This window comes from Oncorhynchus mykiss, chromosome 1 (genome assembly GCF_057628025.1).
Source record: "Oncorhynchus mykiss isolate SJ-2025 chromosome 1, ASM5762802v1, whole genome shotgun sequence".
NCBI classification, from domain to species: domain Eukaryota; kingdom Metazoa; phylum Chordata; class Actinopteri; order Salmoniformes; family Salmonidae; genus Oncorhynchus; species Oncorhynchus mykiss.
In genome coordinates this window covers 23,700,949-23,719,255 of record NC_143022.1, presented here as the reverse complement: position 1 = coordinate 23,719,255, position 18,307 = coordinate 23,700,949, and the positions used below count along the sequence as shown (strand labels likewise).

The window sequence follows — 18,307 nt, the reverse complement described above, 5'->3', positions numbered from 1 at the left end:
CGGTCAGAGACCGAGCAGTTGCCATACCAGGCAGAGATGCAACCCGTCAGGATGCTCTCGATGGTGCAGCTGTAAAACCTTTTGAGGATCTGAGGATCCATGCCAAATCTTTTCAGTCTCCTAAGGGGGAATAGGTTTTGTCGTGCCCTCTTTACGACTGTCTTGGTGTGCTTGGACTAGAGGTCGACCGATTATGATTTTTCAACACCGATACCGATTATTGGAGGACCCAAAAAAAGCAGATACTAATTAATCGGACGATTTTTATATATGTATTTGTACAATAATACTGAATTAACACTTTATTTAAACTTAATATAATACATAAATAACCATCTATAGTCTCAAATAAATAATGAAACATTTTCAGATTTGGTTTAAATAATGCAAAAACACAGTGTTGGAGAAGAAAGTAAAAGTGCAATATGTGCCATGTAAAAAAGCTAACATTTAAGTTCCTTGCTCAGAACATGAGAACATATGAAAGCTGGTGGTTCCTTTTTGACATGAGTCTTCAATATTCCCAGTTAAGAAGTTGGAGGTTGTAGTTATTATAGGAATTATAGGACCATTTCTCTCTATACCATTGTATTTCATATACCTTTGACTATTGGATGCTCTTATAGGCACTATAGTATTGCCAGCCTAATCTCGGGAGTTGATAGGCTTGGAGTCATAAACAGCACTGTGCTTCAAGCATTGCGAAGAGCTGCTGGCAAACGCAGGAAAGTGCTGTTTGTATGAATGCTTATGAGCCTGCTGCTGCCTACCACCGCTCAGTCAGACTGCTCTATCAAATATCAAATCAGACATAATTATAATATACACACAGAAATACGAGCCTTAGGTCATTAATATGGTCAAATCCGGAAACTCATTTAAAAAACAAAAAGTTTATTCTTTCAGTAAAATACAGAACCATTCTGTATTTTATCTATCGGGCGGCATCCATAAGTCTAAATATTGCTGTTACGTTGCACAACCTTCAATGTTATGTCATAGTTATGTAAAATTCTGTCAAATTAATTACGGTCTTTGTTAGGAAGAAATGGTCTTCACACAGTTCACAATGAGTCAGACGACCCAAACTGCTGCATATACACTGACTCTGCTTGCACAGAACGCAAGAGAAGTGACACAATTTCCCTAGATATTATTGCCTGCTAACATTAATTTATTTTAACTAAATATGCAGGTTTAAAAATATATACTTGTGTATTGATTTTAAGAAGGCATTGATGTTTATGGTTAGGTACATTGGTGCAACAACAGTGCTTTTTTGCGAATGCGCTTGTTATATCATCACCAGTTTGGCGAAGTAGGCTGTGATTCGATGATAAACTAACAGGCACCGCATTGATTATTTCCAACGCAGGACAAGCTAGTTAAACTAGTAATATCATCAACCATGTGTAGTTAACTAGTGGTTATGTTAAAGATTGATTGTTTTTTTTAAGTGTTCAGTAATTTTGTAATCAATGTTCATAAATTCCAATTATCTTTATCTGTCTGATACCCAGAGGTTGTAAAGTTCTGGTCTCAAATAAAACAGACAGAATTCCCAGCTCACAATTGATCAGATCCAGGTTTATTTGCGTATGCTCTCTCGTGCATACACAAATCCTTTTATACCATTCTAACCTACGCACATACATACACACGAACATAGGGATTTTCTCATGAGTCTCACCACAGTTTATAACCACTCGGCTGACAGTTCCAGTCTCCCCCAGATACTAGAGCTCTGGAGGGGCTCTCCCTGTCCTATCTTATCTCCCCAGATTTACAGCCAGGTAGGCTGTTTCATCGTTGTCGGTGATCAGGCCTACCACTGTTGTGTCATCAGCAAACTTAATGATGGTGTTGGAGTCGTGCCTGGCCGTGCAGTCATGAGTGAACAGGGAGTACAGGAGGGGACTGAGCACGCACCCCTGAGGGGCCCCCGTGTTGAGGATCAGTGTGGCAGATGTGTTGTTACCTACCCTTACCACCTGGGGCGGCCCGTCAGGAAGTCCCGGATCCAGTTGCAGAAAGAGGTGTTTAGTCCCAGGGTCCTTAGCTTTGAGGGCACTATGGTGTTGAACGATGAGCTGTAGTCAATGAATAGCATTCTCACATAGGTGTTCCTTTTGTGAAAGGTGTGAAAGGGCAGTGTGGAGTGCAAGAGAGATTGCATCATCTGTGGATCTGTTGGTGTGGTATGCAAATTGGAGTGGGTCTAGGGTTTTTGGGATTATGTTGATGTGAGCCATGACCAGCCTTTCAAAGCATTTCATGGCTACAGAGGTGAGTGGTACGGGTCGGTAGTCATTTAGGCAGGTTACCTTAATGTTCTTGGGCACAGAGACTATGGTGGTCTGCTTGAAACATGTTGGTATTACAGACTCAGACAGGGAGAGGTTGAAAATGTCAGTGAAGACACTTGCCAGTTGGTCAGCACAGTCCTGGTAATCCGTCTGACCCTGCGGCCTTGTGAATGTTGACCTGTTTAAAGGTCTTACTCACATCGGCTACGGAGAGCGGAACAGCTGATGCTCTCATGTATGCTTCACTGTTACTTGCCTCGAAGCGAGCATAGAAGTAGTTTAGCTCGTCTGGTAGACTCGTGTCACTGGGCAGCTCTCGGCTGTGCTTCCCATTGTAGTCTGTAATAGTTTGCAAGCCCTGGTACATCCGACGAGTGTCGAAGTCAGTGTAGTAGGATTCGATCTTAGTCCTGTATTGACGCTTTGCCTGTTTGATGGTTCGTCGGAGGGCATAGTGGGATTTCTTATAAGCTTCCGGGTTAGAGTCCAGCTCTTTGAAAGCAGCAGCTCTACCCTTTAGCTGAGTGCAAATGTAGCCTGTAATCCATGGCTTCTGGTTGGGGTATGTACAGTCACTGTAGGGACGACGTCCTCTATTCCCTTATTGATAAAGCCAGTGACTGATGTGGTGTACTCCTCAATGCCATCGGAAGAATCCCAGAACATATTCCAGTCTGTGCTAGCAAAACAGTCCTGCAGTTTAGCATCTGCTTCCTCTGACCAGTTTTTTTATAGACCCATTCACGGGTGCTTCCTGCTCTAATTTTAGCTTGTAAGCAGGAATAAGGAGGATATAATTATGGTCATATTTGCTAAATGGGGGGCATGGGAGAGCTTTGTATGCATCTCTGTGTGTGGAGTATAGGTGGTCTAATATTGTTTCCCCTCTGGTTGCACATTTAACATGTTGATAGAAATTTGGTAAAACTGATTTAAGTTTCCCTGCATTAAAGTCCCCGGCCACTAGGAGCGCCACTGGATGAGTGTTTTCCTGTTTGTTTATGGCGGTATACAGCTCATTGAGTGCCAGCATCGGTCTGTGGTGGTATGTAGACAGTTACGAAAAATACAGATGAAAACACTCTAGGTAGATAGTGTGGTCTACAGCTTATCATGAGATAAGCAGTTCCTTAAGGAAACAAAGGGGGATGGAGCATTGCAAATTAAGACCATGTTTAGCCATTGTTCTCTCTCTTATGTCTGGTCTTCACAAGAGAATATCACAGTTGCTTATATGGGTATCTTTCATTTATTTGGCGTGGGCTGCGGCCAAACAGTAGCCTGTGTGGAGTTTAATTAATTAATTAATTTTTAATTTTACCCCCTTTTTCTCCCCAATTTCGTGGTATCCAATTGTTTTAGTAGCTACTATCTTATCTCATCACTACAACTCCCGTATGGGCTCGGGAGAGACGAAAGTTGAAAGTCATGCGTCCTCCAATACACAACCCAACCAAGCCGCACTGCTTCTTAACACAGCGTGCATCCAACCCGGAAGCCAGCCGCACCAATGTGTCGGAGGAAACACCATGCACCTGGCAACCTTGGTTAGCGTGCACTGCGCCAGGCCCACCACAGGAGTCGCTGGTGCGCGATGAGACAAGGACATCCCCACCGGCCAAGCCCTCCCTAACCCGGACGACGCTAGGCCAATTGTGCGTCGCCCCACGGACCTCCCGGTCACGGCCGGTTACAACAGAGCCTGGGCGCAAACCCAGGGTCTCTGGTGGCACAGCTGGCCCTGTTGCGCCCTTAACCACTGCGCCATCCGGGGGCCCATCTGTGTGGAGTTTGAGGTTACGAATTCATGGTTTATTAACCCATCAATTGTCTGGACAATTGTTCCTTTACGATCAGGCCAGGTCATTACAATTTTAAAAAAGAGCTAACGTTAGAAAGCTAGCTCTTCACCTCCAAAGAGACATACTCCAAACACAGTGAGTATGATCCCTGGTTGATTCTGTTGACTGAAAAGGTCCCAGTGCATGTGGATGTTGTCACTGTCTCAGCCATATTTCTGATTCCTGAATGGGATTCGTTGTGTAGATAGGCTGGTAGGGAGAGATAGGGAAAGGGTTATTGACAATGGCCGAGCATTTTCAGCCTGGCAAACTTAAATCTAAAGAAATTAGGCTTCCTATGGATATCTGGTGGTTAGACCGCAACTAACCACCGCAGCTAACAACAGCAGACTAGCAGTTACCTAGGAAAATATTTTTGCCAAAAATGTTATTATAACTACAAGCTATAGCTAGCTTTCTGTGTTTTTAGATAGCTACAACTCCTAACCTTAACCTACTTATCCTAACCTGCTACGAAAAAGTAACTTCCGGTCGTAGCTGTATCAAAGTGGCATGATTTTAGGGAATCTCGCGCTCAATCAACTTTTGTGGGCAAGCTAAGCTAGCTAAAGTTAGCTAGTTAGCTAAAAACACTACTCAATTAAATTTACCTCATGGAATTATTGTTGGCAATTCAGACACATTTTTCTCAAGTTTATCCACATTCTGAGAGAAGAGTACAAACGTTTCCAATAACGTTGCTCAAAGCTAGTTGTTGATAGCTAGGCCAAATATTTTTTCATTGTTCTATATGAGTTACAGGCTGGCCACACGCGAGCGTTGCAAAATACATTTAAAAATCTACGTTATTCAATTATTGCACGGGCTAAAATAGATCGGCTTCAAGTCCTGCATCTTCCATCTCCTCATTGGTTTATTGAAGCAGGTACCCACGTGCCATCTCCTCATTAGTTAATAATGTATGAAAGTTGCCAATTGCAATATAAAGTCAAGAGAAGAAAAGGCCTGGAAGAAAGAGAGATGACTAGAAACGTTTCGGTTAACCGTTTTATGTGTGGATTAATTGACTGAGTGGAGGACCTTGTGCATTTCAGGTAAAATAACAACTAAATTGTTATATTCCAGGACAAATTAGCTAGCAACAGCAAGCTAGCTAAATGGGACAAATTAGCTAGCAAGTGCAAGCTAACTAGCTAAATTGCAATAAATACTTTTCGACCTGTCCCCAAATTAATATAATTGTTTCAGAGTTTGTTTTGATATTTTAACCTGCTTGTTGTGATCACGTTTGGTGTGGGGGGACAAAATAAATGTATGCTCGATGGCGCACGCGCGCAGCCGGTTTGGGTTCCATGATAGACAGCAAAAGAACAAGAACGACGTTTGAGCGTCACGCTCACGTGACGTCATCATATAATGATGACAACTCTTGCACATTGGATGAACAGGTAGTGTGCTCTGTGCGACTCTTCTCACAGCCTCTGTCTCCGAGAAGCGAGACAAGCGCGCTGTCTGTCTACATCGGAAAACATCATTTTACTCACTGTTATAATCTATAATAAGCAGTCTTTCACGTTCAGAATTTGTTTAATTAATTCAGCGCTTGCCAACATTGGAACAATGTCTGATCATTGCAGACGCAGAGGACTTGGGGTCTCAAAAAAAATAATAAGGGTTTGTGTAAATATCTGCAGATAATGTGTTTTCGGCCTACTTGACTTTATAAATCAATTATTTTTCTTAACTTCATCTATGATATTTAATCTTGCAGGAGGTGAGGAGAAAACTGTCAGGCTTCGATTGTCAACTTGCATTGGTTGAAACAATGTTGCCAACGAGATTGTTTGCCAAAAGAATGCATTGTGAACGACGAAGAAAGGCCTCTTCTGAGCAACAGAGCCCATTACCTGCATCGGAAGTTGCACCTTTCGCTATAGCACAGCCATGCAGAGTCCAGCTAAACAGTGACGGCAGATGTGGATGTGTTGCTATTACGAAGGATGGAATTATAGCCCTGTTCCTTCCAGACAAGAGCCCCACCTGTGCAAGAGCAATACCTGGCATCCAAGAGCTAAGCCGACCATGTTGTGATAGGCCTATACAATTAAATACAAGACAAGGACAAGAAATAGAATGCAGGTAGGACTTAACTGGAATAGTTAGTGGTTGTAATGCATCTACTCTTTATTCACAATCAAGGTGTCCAAATAGAGCTGTCCTGTATGGTTGGTATACGATGCTTGTAGACTGTATAAAGGTGTTGAGTCAGGAGTGTTCATAAAAAAATGTATTATCTCTTCAGCAACCTCTCCCTGAAGAAAACTTCAACAAATGGATTGTGTGGTGGTGTGATCAACATGCATGTCATCAATATGAAAGAAGGCAGCCATATATCTTCAGGATTGAGTTCTTCGGATGGAGTTCCTTTCCCATGTCATAATGGATCAGAACATTGCTCAATGTGTGAAGTATGTTACAATGGAGGATTTTCCACACAGACCAATGACAAATGGACACAAGAACTTTTAGATCCACCAGTAGCCCTTGCTGGATCAGACCAGACAGCTGAAGAAGGACAAACCATTTTACAAAGAGCCCAAAGGTTCCTGCCTTTGTTACACGCTGTTGGAATCCCATTTTGCTCTCTCTTGGTTGCTGCTGACCTGTACTTTCATTGGAATGGAAGTTCATGGTGCCCTGGGAGTGGCTTTTCTAGTGTACTCTTTGGTCCAGCCTGTAACTACCATCCTCCTCCAGTATGAATGGAAACTGTCAATGATAGGATCACATTTTCATAGAATTCAGGCTCTTGTTATATCTGATCTGTTAATTCAATAAAGAACTTCATTTAAAGCTCAGAGGGAGTTGTTTTTCTCCTTTTTGTAACCTATCACCATATCTAAAAACACTTTTTTTAAAATCTCCTTTTAGTCGCATTTTAAGGTAACTGTTTCTTGATAAAGGCTACAGAAAAGTTCCAATGCATTGTTACGAAATAGATATCACCCTTCCATTATGGAATTCCTGCTTTTCTGACTATTAAAATGGACCTGTCCACAAACCCATGGAAATGTATCCACTTGTCTTCCTAATTTGTCTTTTATCTCTAGGCTATGTTTGTATGTAATGGTTTTGTCTTTTATCTCTAGGCTATGTTTGTATGTAATGGTTTTGTCTTTTATCTCTAGGCTATGTTTGTATGTAATGGTTTTGTCTTTTATCTCTAGGCTATGTTTGTATGTAATGGTTTTGTCTTTTATCTCTAGGCTATGTTTGTATGTAATGGTTTTGTATTTTTACATTTGAACCATTTTACCAGACATAGAAGCTCTAAAATAAATATTTTAGATTTACTGATCTTATAGCAGTGTTCGTTTTGACATGCATAATAAAATGTTTTCTACAAATGACATCACGTGAGATTCTATTAGTGATAAAATGTATCTGACTTTAAGAACTATTGTCCAACTCAATGTCTCATAAGGTTACAAAAAGAACATGATGATGTTATTGTAATTTCATTGTGACATGACCACTACAGGAGGGGGAAGGTAGTTGTGACGTCTGAATTTCAGGAATAGGATTTTTTTTAGTGGGGGGTGTATTATAAAAGGCCATCAAAATCATTCTCTTCTAAACCAGAAGCACGACAGGGACATTGAAGATCTCTTTGCTGTAATATTGCATTGTATTTTTGCTTATTCTATAAGCATACCTATTTTGAAGAAAGCCTTAAACTTTTAAATTATCTTTTATCTCTTGTACTGTTGAACAAAACTTTAAAGGTAAGCCGCTTTAAGACTTCTTTGGAAATGTTTGTTTTGCGACTTTTAACTTCTAAAATTGAGAGTTTTTCTACAACTAACACCTTTTTAATATCTTGATTTAGATGAAGAAGTCTTTTGGAGTAGTGTGCATATCACTCATTTTATTTGCAGCTCTGTCAGAAACAATTGGATTAGTGATTGCGGTAGGTCAACATTTTATTGTATTTGGCAAAATGTTGTTTTAAATGCTCTTATTTTCTCATTGTTTTAACTACAAGTAGGCTATTGCAAGCAACATTACAATTATATGAACGTTGTTGCCTATTATCTAGACATAACACCATAACAAGCATTGAGATAATTGAGTTATTGCACTATAGTCAAGGTCAAGCAATTCGCATTCAGAAAATAAGATAAATTGTTGAGAAAACTGATGATTGTACAGTGTGTATAATGAATCTGATTTGAGTGTGTGTGTGTGTGTGTGTGTGTGTGTTTGTCTCATAACAGGGTAAAGAGAAGCGAGGGTGGACACTAAACAGTGCTGGCTACCTTTTGGGTCCCCGTAAGTGACTGTTATGTATTAAATACATGTGCTCTTTCACACAACTGTCAAAATGCCACTATCAAGTACTTTTAACTAAACTATCATTTACACACCTGCCCTGTCTCCATTATCATGCTCTTCTCATATTTGTTTATACTTTTATTATACTTTTTCACATTTCACCTGGCTGTGTAATGTGGCATGATGTATTCCAACAAACTTGTTCTGTGTCGTTATTGGACGACACAGAACATTTTCATTTGTTATATCCTTTTAAATGACTATATTTTTGAAAAGCCTACTTGCACAGCAACACATTTATTCCCAAGGTTCATGGATTATTGTCAACACAGAATGAGGATGTATCCCATAACACAGGTCCTTGTTGTAAATTTAGGTCAAATGCCATCATCCCTGTGTTTCAGGTCGTATTGATCACCTAATACAGATAAAGGATAATCCCAGCATAAGGGGGAGAGAAGAACTGCTAAGTCAATGTAAGATAGCTCCTGCAGGACATTGAAGTCAGCAGAGGAATTGCTCTGTGACGCCTTGCTCCTCTGTTTATTATTTGCAGACTTAACTCTTAATGCAACAACCAAGTGTTTATCACAGCCATGGCCACTTTATGTTTATTGGTTTGTTTTCCCACTTGTTTATGAATTATTAAACCATGATACAGGATCTTTTAATCTAAGAGGCACTGTCAGAACAAAGTTGATCATTTCATTTTTGCATGTAATTATACTTGATCCGTGATGACTGTGGGAAACGCATCAAGGGCTAAGGGTTAACGTCAAAATTCAAGGATTACACTTCAGATAATTAGTGCTCTTACATGATTATTCAGTGCACTATTACTAGCCCTGTTGACTCAAACCTTTATTAAAGTTGTTGATGGGGTGAGGTATATTGTAATTTCAACCATTGTATTTCCTGCTCCTTGCCCCTCTCATTATATGTATATATATATATATATATTATATATGCAAAGAAGAAGGGTAAAATAGTAATTTCAGATGGATATTTTAATGAAATTACTATTTTACCCTTCTTCTTTGCATGTGGAGGGATCCTTCCTTAATATATATATATATATATATATATAAAATGTATAAAAACATGTCAGGTTCTGTTTCCGTCAATGATTATGTGCCTTTCTTTCACGCATTTCATTGGTGAATATATGTATTCCAGCCTTTCAATGACTCAAGCCCTGCAGGTTGCTTTTCAGACTCTTGACAGATAAAAGGAAAAACACACCATCATAAAGGATGCCTTATGCCGTCATGTGAGCTTTAGGCAGGGTTGTGGTGTTTGTGTGAGTTGTGAAATGAAGGGGATTTCATCTAGGGAATGGGTCAAAATCAGCTGCGCAAACTATGTTTTTGTTTTGTTGTTCAGACGGCATTGACGGTCACCGCACTCTCAGTGACAAGCATGGCCTTGCTGGAAAGAGAGGCATGCCCCTGGACGATGACTTCAAAACAGGTGAGAAGCTAAAGCCTTGTCAAATCTTATAGCCTACATTTCATTGGCCTATGAAAGGGTAAATCAAATATATTTAGAGTAGATGATGTACTGTACAGTAAGTCTGCTTTACTCAGTGTCGTCTACACCTCATGATGGTCTCTTATTTTGCAGGTGCCTTGAGAATAGCAGATGAGGATGTAATACACACTGTCATTGACTTCTTATCATACCTGAAACTTAAAGGTAAGTTCATGGTGTCTTGTTATTAATGTTTAATTACAACAATTAATTACAGCAAAAACACTGACCGCATTCTCATGATTGTTATTTTTTTAATGAATAAAAATCAGGCGTTTTGACATGTTCCAAAAATAGTAAAAATAATCATGTTTTTCATATGGTCTAGTTATATTTGTATTTCAAATGTATTTACAGATTACATTTCTAGTCAAGATTCCTGGCTATATGTTGCTACAACATTTGGAACACAACAAATACTAGCATAGTCCTAATCAGTTATAACCATCTAACTGTGCTCACTCAAATGTTTCGTCATCTACCTTACAGAAATCGGAGCTCTGGATACCATGCCTTCCTCTCTCACATCAGAAGAGATGGATCAGCCCTAGTTCAACTGATCTCTTCTCTACGCCTTACCTGCCTACAAACAACAGTATCTGTACATTTCCCATTATACTGGTGTCATCATAACAACAATATACTAAACAGATTAATCACGTTCTTATTATAATTTGAAAGAAATGGACTGAATAAAACTTTTGAATGGCAAAACATTGTTATTCCTATATATGTATTATACAGTATATAGTTTGTATTCAAACAGTGAGATTACCTTTAGAAAGTGTAACAACAACCCAAACCACTCAGATGAAACAAAGTCTCCAATTTAAAATGTCAAATCTCCAAGTTCTCTCTCACACCAACTAGATACAAAGGAGTCAGAGATTGCTGAGCAACATAATAGCATGATGTTGCAGTTGTTTGTTCTATTCTGTGATCTCTGCTGTGTTTTGTCCCAGTGAACTGTTGGCAGCACCAGCAGAAAAACTGCACATAACCCATTCCACAAGTTACTGTTTCCAAGTTGAGCTTCACCATTGTAGCTTGTTTCCAGAGTAGTCCAAGAATCCCCCATGATTATTTTCTGTCAGATCAGTGATAACAGACAGCAAAGATGATATGCTCTCCTCCGCACTCAAATCCGCCTGATCCATAAGAGACATGAAAATGCACCATATCAACTGTCAACTCATTGAAATACACAGCCATGTATTTTTATGTATTCTAAAGGACCCAACCATAAAATGCCTCAACCAAGAGTATGGGACACTCACATGTGGGCCACCCATGTCAGTGCGCACCCAGCCAGGGTGAAGAGCCATGCACAGAATCCCTTCAGATTCCAGGTCAGTGGCCAGACACCTTGTCATCATGTTCAAGGCAGCCTGCATATATATAAACAAAATGAGATGGACAGGACATGTAATGAATATGTACACATAAGAACAGTCAGATTAATTATCGCCACACCCAAACATTCTATGCTTAATATTGCAACCAGAGATTGTCTGTAATGTTTATATGGGCTTTGTCGAAACGGCTCATTATGGTTGCTGTTCACCTTTGAGGTTCTGTAGGCATAGCTTTTGAAGGCTGCTCCGGCTCCCCAGTTGACCTTAATGGAGCCGAGTATGGAAGAGATGTTAATCACAGCTGCTCTATGGATCCCCATTCCAGTGCCCCGTGCAGCAGCTGCCTGTAGCAATGGCAGAAATGCCTACAAGAAACAATATTATGTGATCTAGAGATAGTTGCGAGAATACAGGTTTCTTATGAAGTAGGACACTTTTCATAAATGTGTGTGATTTGGGCATGAATAAAAATATCCTCTGTGCTACAAGAAAATTAAGATATTTCTCATACATGCTCTTCTAGAGGTGCAACACATTGATTTACCTTGGTGACAAAAAGAGGGGCAACAGTATTACTCTCAAAAGTCTTCATCATGGCGTCAGGTGTCACTGTCTTCAGATCAGTGGATAGATTGATGGCTGCGTTGTTTATGAGGCAATTCAGCCCATCACTTCCAAGTATAGATGACACCGCTTGCAATGCTGAGTCTATACTTGACTGGCTGACAACATCTGATACAAAAGAGATCATAGACTCATTACCATTCAAAAAGGAACTTCACAGGAAACAAACAGAATTTAGTTTTCGTTTTTCTCCTTGTTTATTTTTTTACAGTATTGGTTTAATTTACTTTTACATTATTGGTTTACTTCAGTTTGGGATTTCATCATGTTCTGTTGAGTCCTACAAACATATAATTGAGCGTGTAATATACGTTTTAGTTACTCCAATGAGTTTGAAGGGAGAAAATCCCTGAGAGGAACACAGGCGGAACTACCAATACAGTGTTTCTTGTGCATTCTGCTTGTATAACAAGTAAGGCATATGGGGCATGTGTCCAAACTATGCAAGGCACATGATGCACATGGGATCATATACCGATTACCCAACAAAATGTGTCAAATCAGCATCACACTGCACCCTAGCTCCTGTGTCCAAGTTTTACAAATGATGTAGGCTATGCAACTCACCAAGCTGTACAATATAAACACCTTTGCAGGACTTGGCAATATTTTGAAGATCCTGAAATGAAGATCAACTTTTATTATGTATCCCTAAGTTTACAGCAAAGGCGAATCCTCAAACGTGTATTTCCATTACGTGGAAATTCACCAAACACCAAACAATTCACCAACATGATGTTCTCCTACCTGTGCTGCGGCTGGATTGCGAACAGTCGCTATTATTGTTTTGGGTCTCTCGGTGCTTCTTGCCAGGTCTTTCACCATTTGTAGACCGAGGCCTCTGCTCGCTCCAGTGATTAGTACAGATTGACATTTTGTGAATTTTAGAGTCATAGTTAGTAGATGTCTGTTAACTTTGTTTAATGAAGAAGTATGATCGGTCTCAGTGTCCAGCCATCATTTTTGTAGCGATACAATCTGAAGGCGTGGTTTAAATTTCATAGCAACTCGAATGGACCAATGCGGATCAATACGCTTGATTTCGTGTCTGAACTGTTTCCGCTCCATTCTCCTTATTTACTACTAGTCCAAAGTGCAACCCCAAAACACCACTCGGCGCATTTGGCGACCCAAATCAAACGTATACTTTTTAAAAGAATCCCCCCTTCGGCGCACTCCGGTGCCGCCCCCGCCATGTCGCCGGTACCTAAATCCGCTACTGATTTTGTATTAGTCTATAAATAAATCTCTCAAAATTCGTAATCTCTCCCATGTCTTATTTGACTAGTATTTTTTAAAGTGTAAGGATAATAATTCAGCCATATTCAGCCATAGTTATTCCCTCTATGTTTAATATAACGCACATACATTAATTATTAATTTCGGTTGCCTATGAAGTTTGTGAAGTTTGTTCTATAGAAAGTATTTGACTCTGATTTGTGTCACAGAAAATATTTCACTCTAGCCACAGAATTAAGGAAATTAGAAGGGAGGGGGGAGGGATTCTGGCAGGGGGCGATTTTCGGAACAACACCGGCAAAATAAAGTGAGGATAGGGGTACACCGTACATGTAAGACATGAGCCTATCACATTAATCAAACTAAATGTCAAGAAAACTGTAGGCTATTACACCACTTTTTCATTTTTTTATTATTATTTTTTTATCATTACAGCATGTCAGAGGTATGAAAATTAGCGAATGGACTCGAAAGTAGGTGGTAGTATACGCCCCAAAATAAAATGTGGTTCGACAAAAACACGGAAATGTTGCCATGGGAAGTCAACATTGATTCAGGAGATCACACAGACAGTGTGCCAGGAGTGATTCCCCATGGTTCAGTTGGAAAGGTCAGGGTACAGCAGAGCAGCTGCATCCAGCAGGATGGACCATCACTGTAACAACTACAGATTCTACCCTCCACCACATGATGCTGAGCCCTCACTCCCTCCATGCCCACATCCAGTTTAGCAAATAACAGCCATTTCAGTTCAATTGGTGGCCAGAGGTCATCCGAGGGTCCAGTCTACTGCAATATGATGTCAGTAAGTGCTAATTGAAACCAACAAGAAGCTTTAAAAATATTTTACCTAATTTCCGTTACAATCCTCAATATATGGGCCAGTTCGTTTTTTCAATGGCTGGCGCTCTGAGTGGGTAGAGATGTAATACAATGGTCTAGAAGGTGTATACCCCGTCCACGGCACATAGCGATGCAAAATGAACTTGCCCAACACACTCCAACACACTCCAGTTGTTTTCTGATACTTTACTGGATATCCCTTCCAATTATTTTAGTGGTACAGTATATTGCTCTAATTAAAGTTGCTGTTAAGTTACGTATACATATTATTTTGTTTTATCCAGGGTGAATTCTATGATGCTGTAGCGAGTATTTGCCCGGACAGCATGGATGACCATGAACCAGAGACTACGGCATAGCTAATGCCTCAGAATCAACAGAGCATCAGACTGTCTGTAAGAGCATTTCAAAATTACTGTTGGAACCACTAGGCTACCTAGCAGTGTACATAGTAGTCTACATACTGTACATGTTTGCAATAACACAGATAAATGCTTGTATAATACTGTTTAATGCAGGACCCTATACAACCTCTATCAGAGAACATAAGTTTGGATTCACATGATCAATGACAACGTTTCAACAGTGGGAAAAACAAAAATGTCTTTCATGACAATTCAAATATGCAGTCTTACATAAGAAGGAGAATAATATGATCTTCTCTGGCCTTGGACATCTGATTTAGTGGTTATGATTAAGTAGGGCTCTCTGAGTCTAAAGATGGCACTGGAGCAGTATTCTAAACATGTGTTCAATGACCTTACAAGAGTCAAATGGTATATAAGTTTGTGATAATAAGTAGTTCCTTTCACAACAACCATGACTCAAGACCATGACTGTGGACTCTCAGTGATATGCATCTTTAGCTGTTAATGTACATTCATGACTCAAAGAAAAATTACAAGCTTGTGATTCTTATCATTAGTTGAATATGTGTTGTGTAGTATTGCCAGTAATCTCAATTCTTCATGTACCACAGCCTCTCAGTCCTACCTGCCCTCTAAGAGCCTGCCGCCCAACCACAGCCTCCTTTCCCCCAACCAGCTGGTCTCCCCTGGTTCCCCTGGCTCTGGATACAGCTACAACCACATGGCTGGATCCTACTCCTCACAGATCAGCAGCATGTCAGTCTCAGCCTCAAGTCTCATGACCTGTATAAGATCAAGTGGGGCTCTAACAATCTAGAAAATGTAGTCCAGTATGTTTTCTATAACTGCTGATAAATAACACCAATCAACCATCAAACTTGAAAAGCTTCATAACAATTGACCATGGAGTTGAAATGTGATATGGATAACGGATGTCCTGCCAGTACCACCAGACCCCCTGATCCCTGTACCCTCACTCTCCGGCTCTGGTCCCTGATGGTCAGTCCTCCGCTTCCAGTGTCGTACGGTAGGATCACACCACAACCATAACCATAGTCTGACTCTTATGTTACGTTATGTTGTCATTCTATAAAGTTATGTTAATTTATGTTATGACACTGCACATATTGTCAAGATATTATAATCATCTGATCATGGTAGTTACTGTGCATCTTCACTTTTCACTCTAATCTAGTCTCAGTGGATCTCTATGGGACTCCAAATCCAAGAAGTCACTCCTGGTCACTGCAACTGCACTAAATCCTATAAGTTGTATCTGTCATTTCTATTTTGGATAAGTAAGATATACAGTAATTTCTTTAATACGCTATTATCTGTTATGTAGAGTTTTGCGTTTTAAGTAATCTCACATCAAGTGAGAAGGTTTGTTACATGTCCAGGCAATGACTCAGCAATCATTGGGGGTTTTGTCATAATTCCTTTCACTCCTTGTGTAATTTTCCATTGTATGCCATCATGACTGCTTCATTGTGGCCTCATCGCTCCCGGGATGGGGGCTGGGATTTAAAAAAATATATATAGGACAAAACACACATCACAACAAGCGAGACACCACAACACTATATAAAGCACAACATGGTAGCAGCACAAAACATGGTACAAATATAATTGGGTACAGGCAACAGCACAAAGAGCAAGAAGGTAGAGACAGCAATACATCACGTGAAGCGGCCACAACTGTCAGTAAGAGTGTCCATGATTGGGTCTTTGAATGAAGAGATGGAGATAAAACGGTCTGGTTTGAGTGTTTTTTGCAGCTTGTTCTAGTCGCTAGCTACAATGAACTGAAAGAGGAGCGACCCAGGGATGTGTGTGCATTGGGGACCTTTAACAGAATGTGACTGGCAGAACGGGTGATGTATGTGGAGGATGAGGGCTGCAGTAAGTATCTCAGATAGGGGGGGATTGAGGCCTAAGAGGGTTTTAAAATAAGCATCAACCAATGGGTCTTGCGACAGGTAAACAGAGATGACTAGTTTACAGAGTAGTATAGAGTGCAGTGATGTGTCCTATAAGGAGCATTGGTGGCAAATCTCATTGCCAAATGATAAAGAACTTCTAGCCACTCGAGAGCCACTCCGTAATCTAGCATGGGTAGGATGGTCATCTGAATCAGGGTTAGTTTGGCTGGTGGGGTGAAAGAGGAGCGATTACGATAGAGGAAACCAAGTCTAGATTTAACCTTAGCCTGCAGCTTTGATATGTGCTGAGAGAAGGACAGGGTACCGTCTAGCCATACTCGCAAGTACTTGTATGAAGTGACTACCTCAAGCTCTAAACCCTCAGAAGTAGCAATCACACCGGTGGGGAGAGGGTGGATCCTTTGATTGGGTGGACATGTCAGTTCATGCAGCAAGAGCTCTGATAGTTTGGAGGACGTCCTCCGGAACTTGTCATAATTACTGTGTAAGTCTATGGAAGGGGGTGAGAAAATTGAGCCTCTTAGGTTTTATATTGAATGAGTGCTGTAGACCTTCATTGCAAAACAGTGTGTTTTAATCAGTTATTTGGTGACTTGATAATATATAGTATAGTTTTATCAAAAAAGGATAACATTTTTTAAACGTTTCACTATTTTTATTTTTATGAAATTCACTGAGGAGGATGGTCCTCCTCTGAGGAGCCTCCACTGGTGTACTTGAGCTTGTGTCCTCAAAAGTGACAACACTTCAGAAATGCATAACTATTTTTACCAGAAAGGTGAGATTTGAACCTTTTTCGGAGTATGCAGCATTGCTAGTTATTGTTTATGGCCCTCCCAAGATAAATAATTACTTTTGGGGATTACGTAGATTTTTGATTACATTTAGTTAAATTGTAAAAATTGTATTATTATTATTTTTTTGGTTGGGGGTGTGTTACAGGCCGCCCAATCAGAAGGCATTCTAAAAAGGTCTCAAAATTGTGTTGTCAAACTGTAATAATTAGCTGATGAAGGAAATACTTTTGTTAGGGGATTTCAATACGGATGTCTGCAAAAAGGATAGTCCAACCCACAATGTATTTATCCACTTCTGTAGATCATTTGCTCTGACACAAATTATAAAAGATCCCCCCAGGGTATGTGAACAGTGCAAAGTACGATTGATTTAATATTGGTGTCTGATAAATCCAAAATATCGCAGAGTGGGTAATAGTACATGGAATCAGTGATTATGTTATTACATTTTGCACAAGGAGGGTTTTTAAACATATATTTAAGTATCACAAAACTGTTAGAATCAGAGGACTCAAAAAATATGTTGTGTTGACATGTTTGGGGAGCAAGTTGGTAAAATTGACTGGTCACCTGTGCTGGAAAGCGTAGGGGTTGTCACACCCTGACCATAGTTGGCTTTGTATGTTTCTATGTTTTGGTTGGTCAGGGTGTGATCTGAGTGGGCATTCTATGTTGGATGTCTTGTTTGTCTATTTCTATGTCTGGCCTGATATGGTTCTCAATCAGAGGCAGGTGTTAGTCATTGTCTCTGATTGGGAACCATATTTAGGTAGCCTGGGTTTCACTGTGTGTTTGTGGGTGATTGTTCCTGTCTCTGTGTTTGCACCAGATAAGACTGTTTTTTTTTTTTGGTTTTCCACGTTTATTGTTTTGTAGTGTTCGTGTTCATGTCTTTATTAAAAACATGAATAACCACCACGCCGCATTTTGGTCCGCCTCTACTTCACCTAAAGAAAACCGTTACAGAATCCCCCACCACAACAGGACCAAGCGGCGTGGTAACGGGCAGCAGCAGGAGCAGCGTAATAAGGACTTCTGGACTTGGGAAGAAATCCTCGACGGGAGAGGACCCTGGGCAAAGCCAGGGGAGTGTCGCCGCCCCAAGGTGCAGCAGGAGAAACGGCAGCAGGAGCAGCGAGAGGAATGGACATGGGAGGACGAATTG

At 40.3% G+C, this 18,307-nt stretch overlaps 2 protein-coding genes across 3 annotated transcripts; one reads left to right on the top strand and one right to left on the bottom strand.

Moving 5' to 3' along the window:
- The first annotated feature begins 7,743 nt into the window (after positions 1-7,743).
- LOC110509244 (galanin peptides) lies at positions 7,744-10,687 on the top strand. The gene is made up of 6 exons (XM_021590202.3): positions 7,744-7,893; positions 7,998-8,078; positions 8,386-8,440; positions 9,827-9,913; positions 10,067-10,138; positions 10,463-10,687. The coding sequence occupies exons 2-6, from the start codon at positions 7,998-8,000 to the stop codon at positions 10,522-10,524; spliced, it is 357 nt and encodes a 118-aa protein (XP_021445877.1). The 5' UTR covers positions 7,744-7,893; the 3' UTR covers positions 10,525-10,687.
- Positions 10,211-13,185, bottom strand: zgc:110339 (SDR family oxidoreductase). Of its 2 annotated transcripts, none has more exons than XM_021590070.3 (6): positions 12,700-13,185; positions 12,520-12,571; positions 11,873-12,060; positions 11,538-11,693; positions 11,251-11,361; positions 10,211-11,121 (listed from the first exon to the last, which is right to left on the bottom strand). In XM_021590070.3, the coding sequence occupies exons 1-6, from the start codon at positions 12,844-12,846 to the stop codon at positions 11,008-11,010; spliced, it is 768 nt and encodes a 255-aa protein (XP_021445745.1). In that variant the 5' UTR covers positions 12,847-13,185; the 3' UTR covers positions 10,211-11,007. The 2 variants fall into 2 exon arrangements, with proteins under 2 accessions (XP_021445745.1, XP_021445819.1); XM_021590144.3 differs by having other exon boundaries at positions 11,538-11,591; positions 12,700-12,940.
- Between the last annotated feature and the right edge of the window lie 5,122 nt (positions 13,186-18,307).

What these genes read in the sequence shown, in the direction of transcription:
- LOC110509244 (XM_021590202.3), top strand. Translation starts at nt 7,998, where the DNA reads ATGAAGAAGTCTTTTGGAGTAGTGTGCATATCACTCATTTTATTTGCA. An exon ending in CAATTGGATTAGTGATTGCG is followed by an intron (nt 8,079 to 8,385) that starts GTAGGTCAACAT and finishes GTCTCATAACAG; the next exon opens with GGTAAAGAGAAGCGAGGGTG. An exon ending in TGGCTACCTTTTGGGTCCCC is followed by an intron (nt 8,441 to 9,826) that starts GTAAGTGACTGT and finishes TTTGTTGTTCAG; the next exon opens with ACGGCATTGACGGTCACCGC.
- zgc:110339 (XM_021590070.3), bottom strand. Translation starts at nt 12,846, where the DNA reads ATGACTCTAAAATTCACAAAATGTCAATCTGTACTAATCACTGGAGCG. An exon ending in CCCCTCTTTTTGTCACCAAG is followed by an intron (nt 11,694 to 11,872) that starts GTAAATCAATGT and finishes TGTTTCTTGTAG; the next exon opens with GCATTTCTGCCATTGCTACA. An exon ending in CTGACATGGGTGGCCCACAT is followed by an intron (nt 11,122 to 11,250) that starts GTGAGTGTCCCA and finishes CTTATGGATCAG; the next exon opens with GCGGATTTGAGTGCGGAGGA.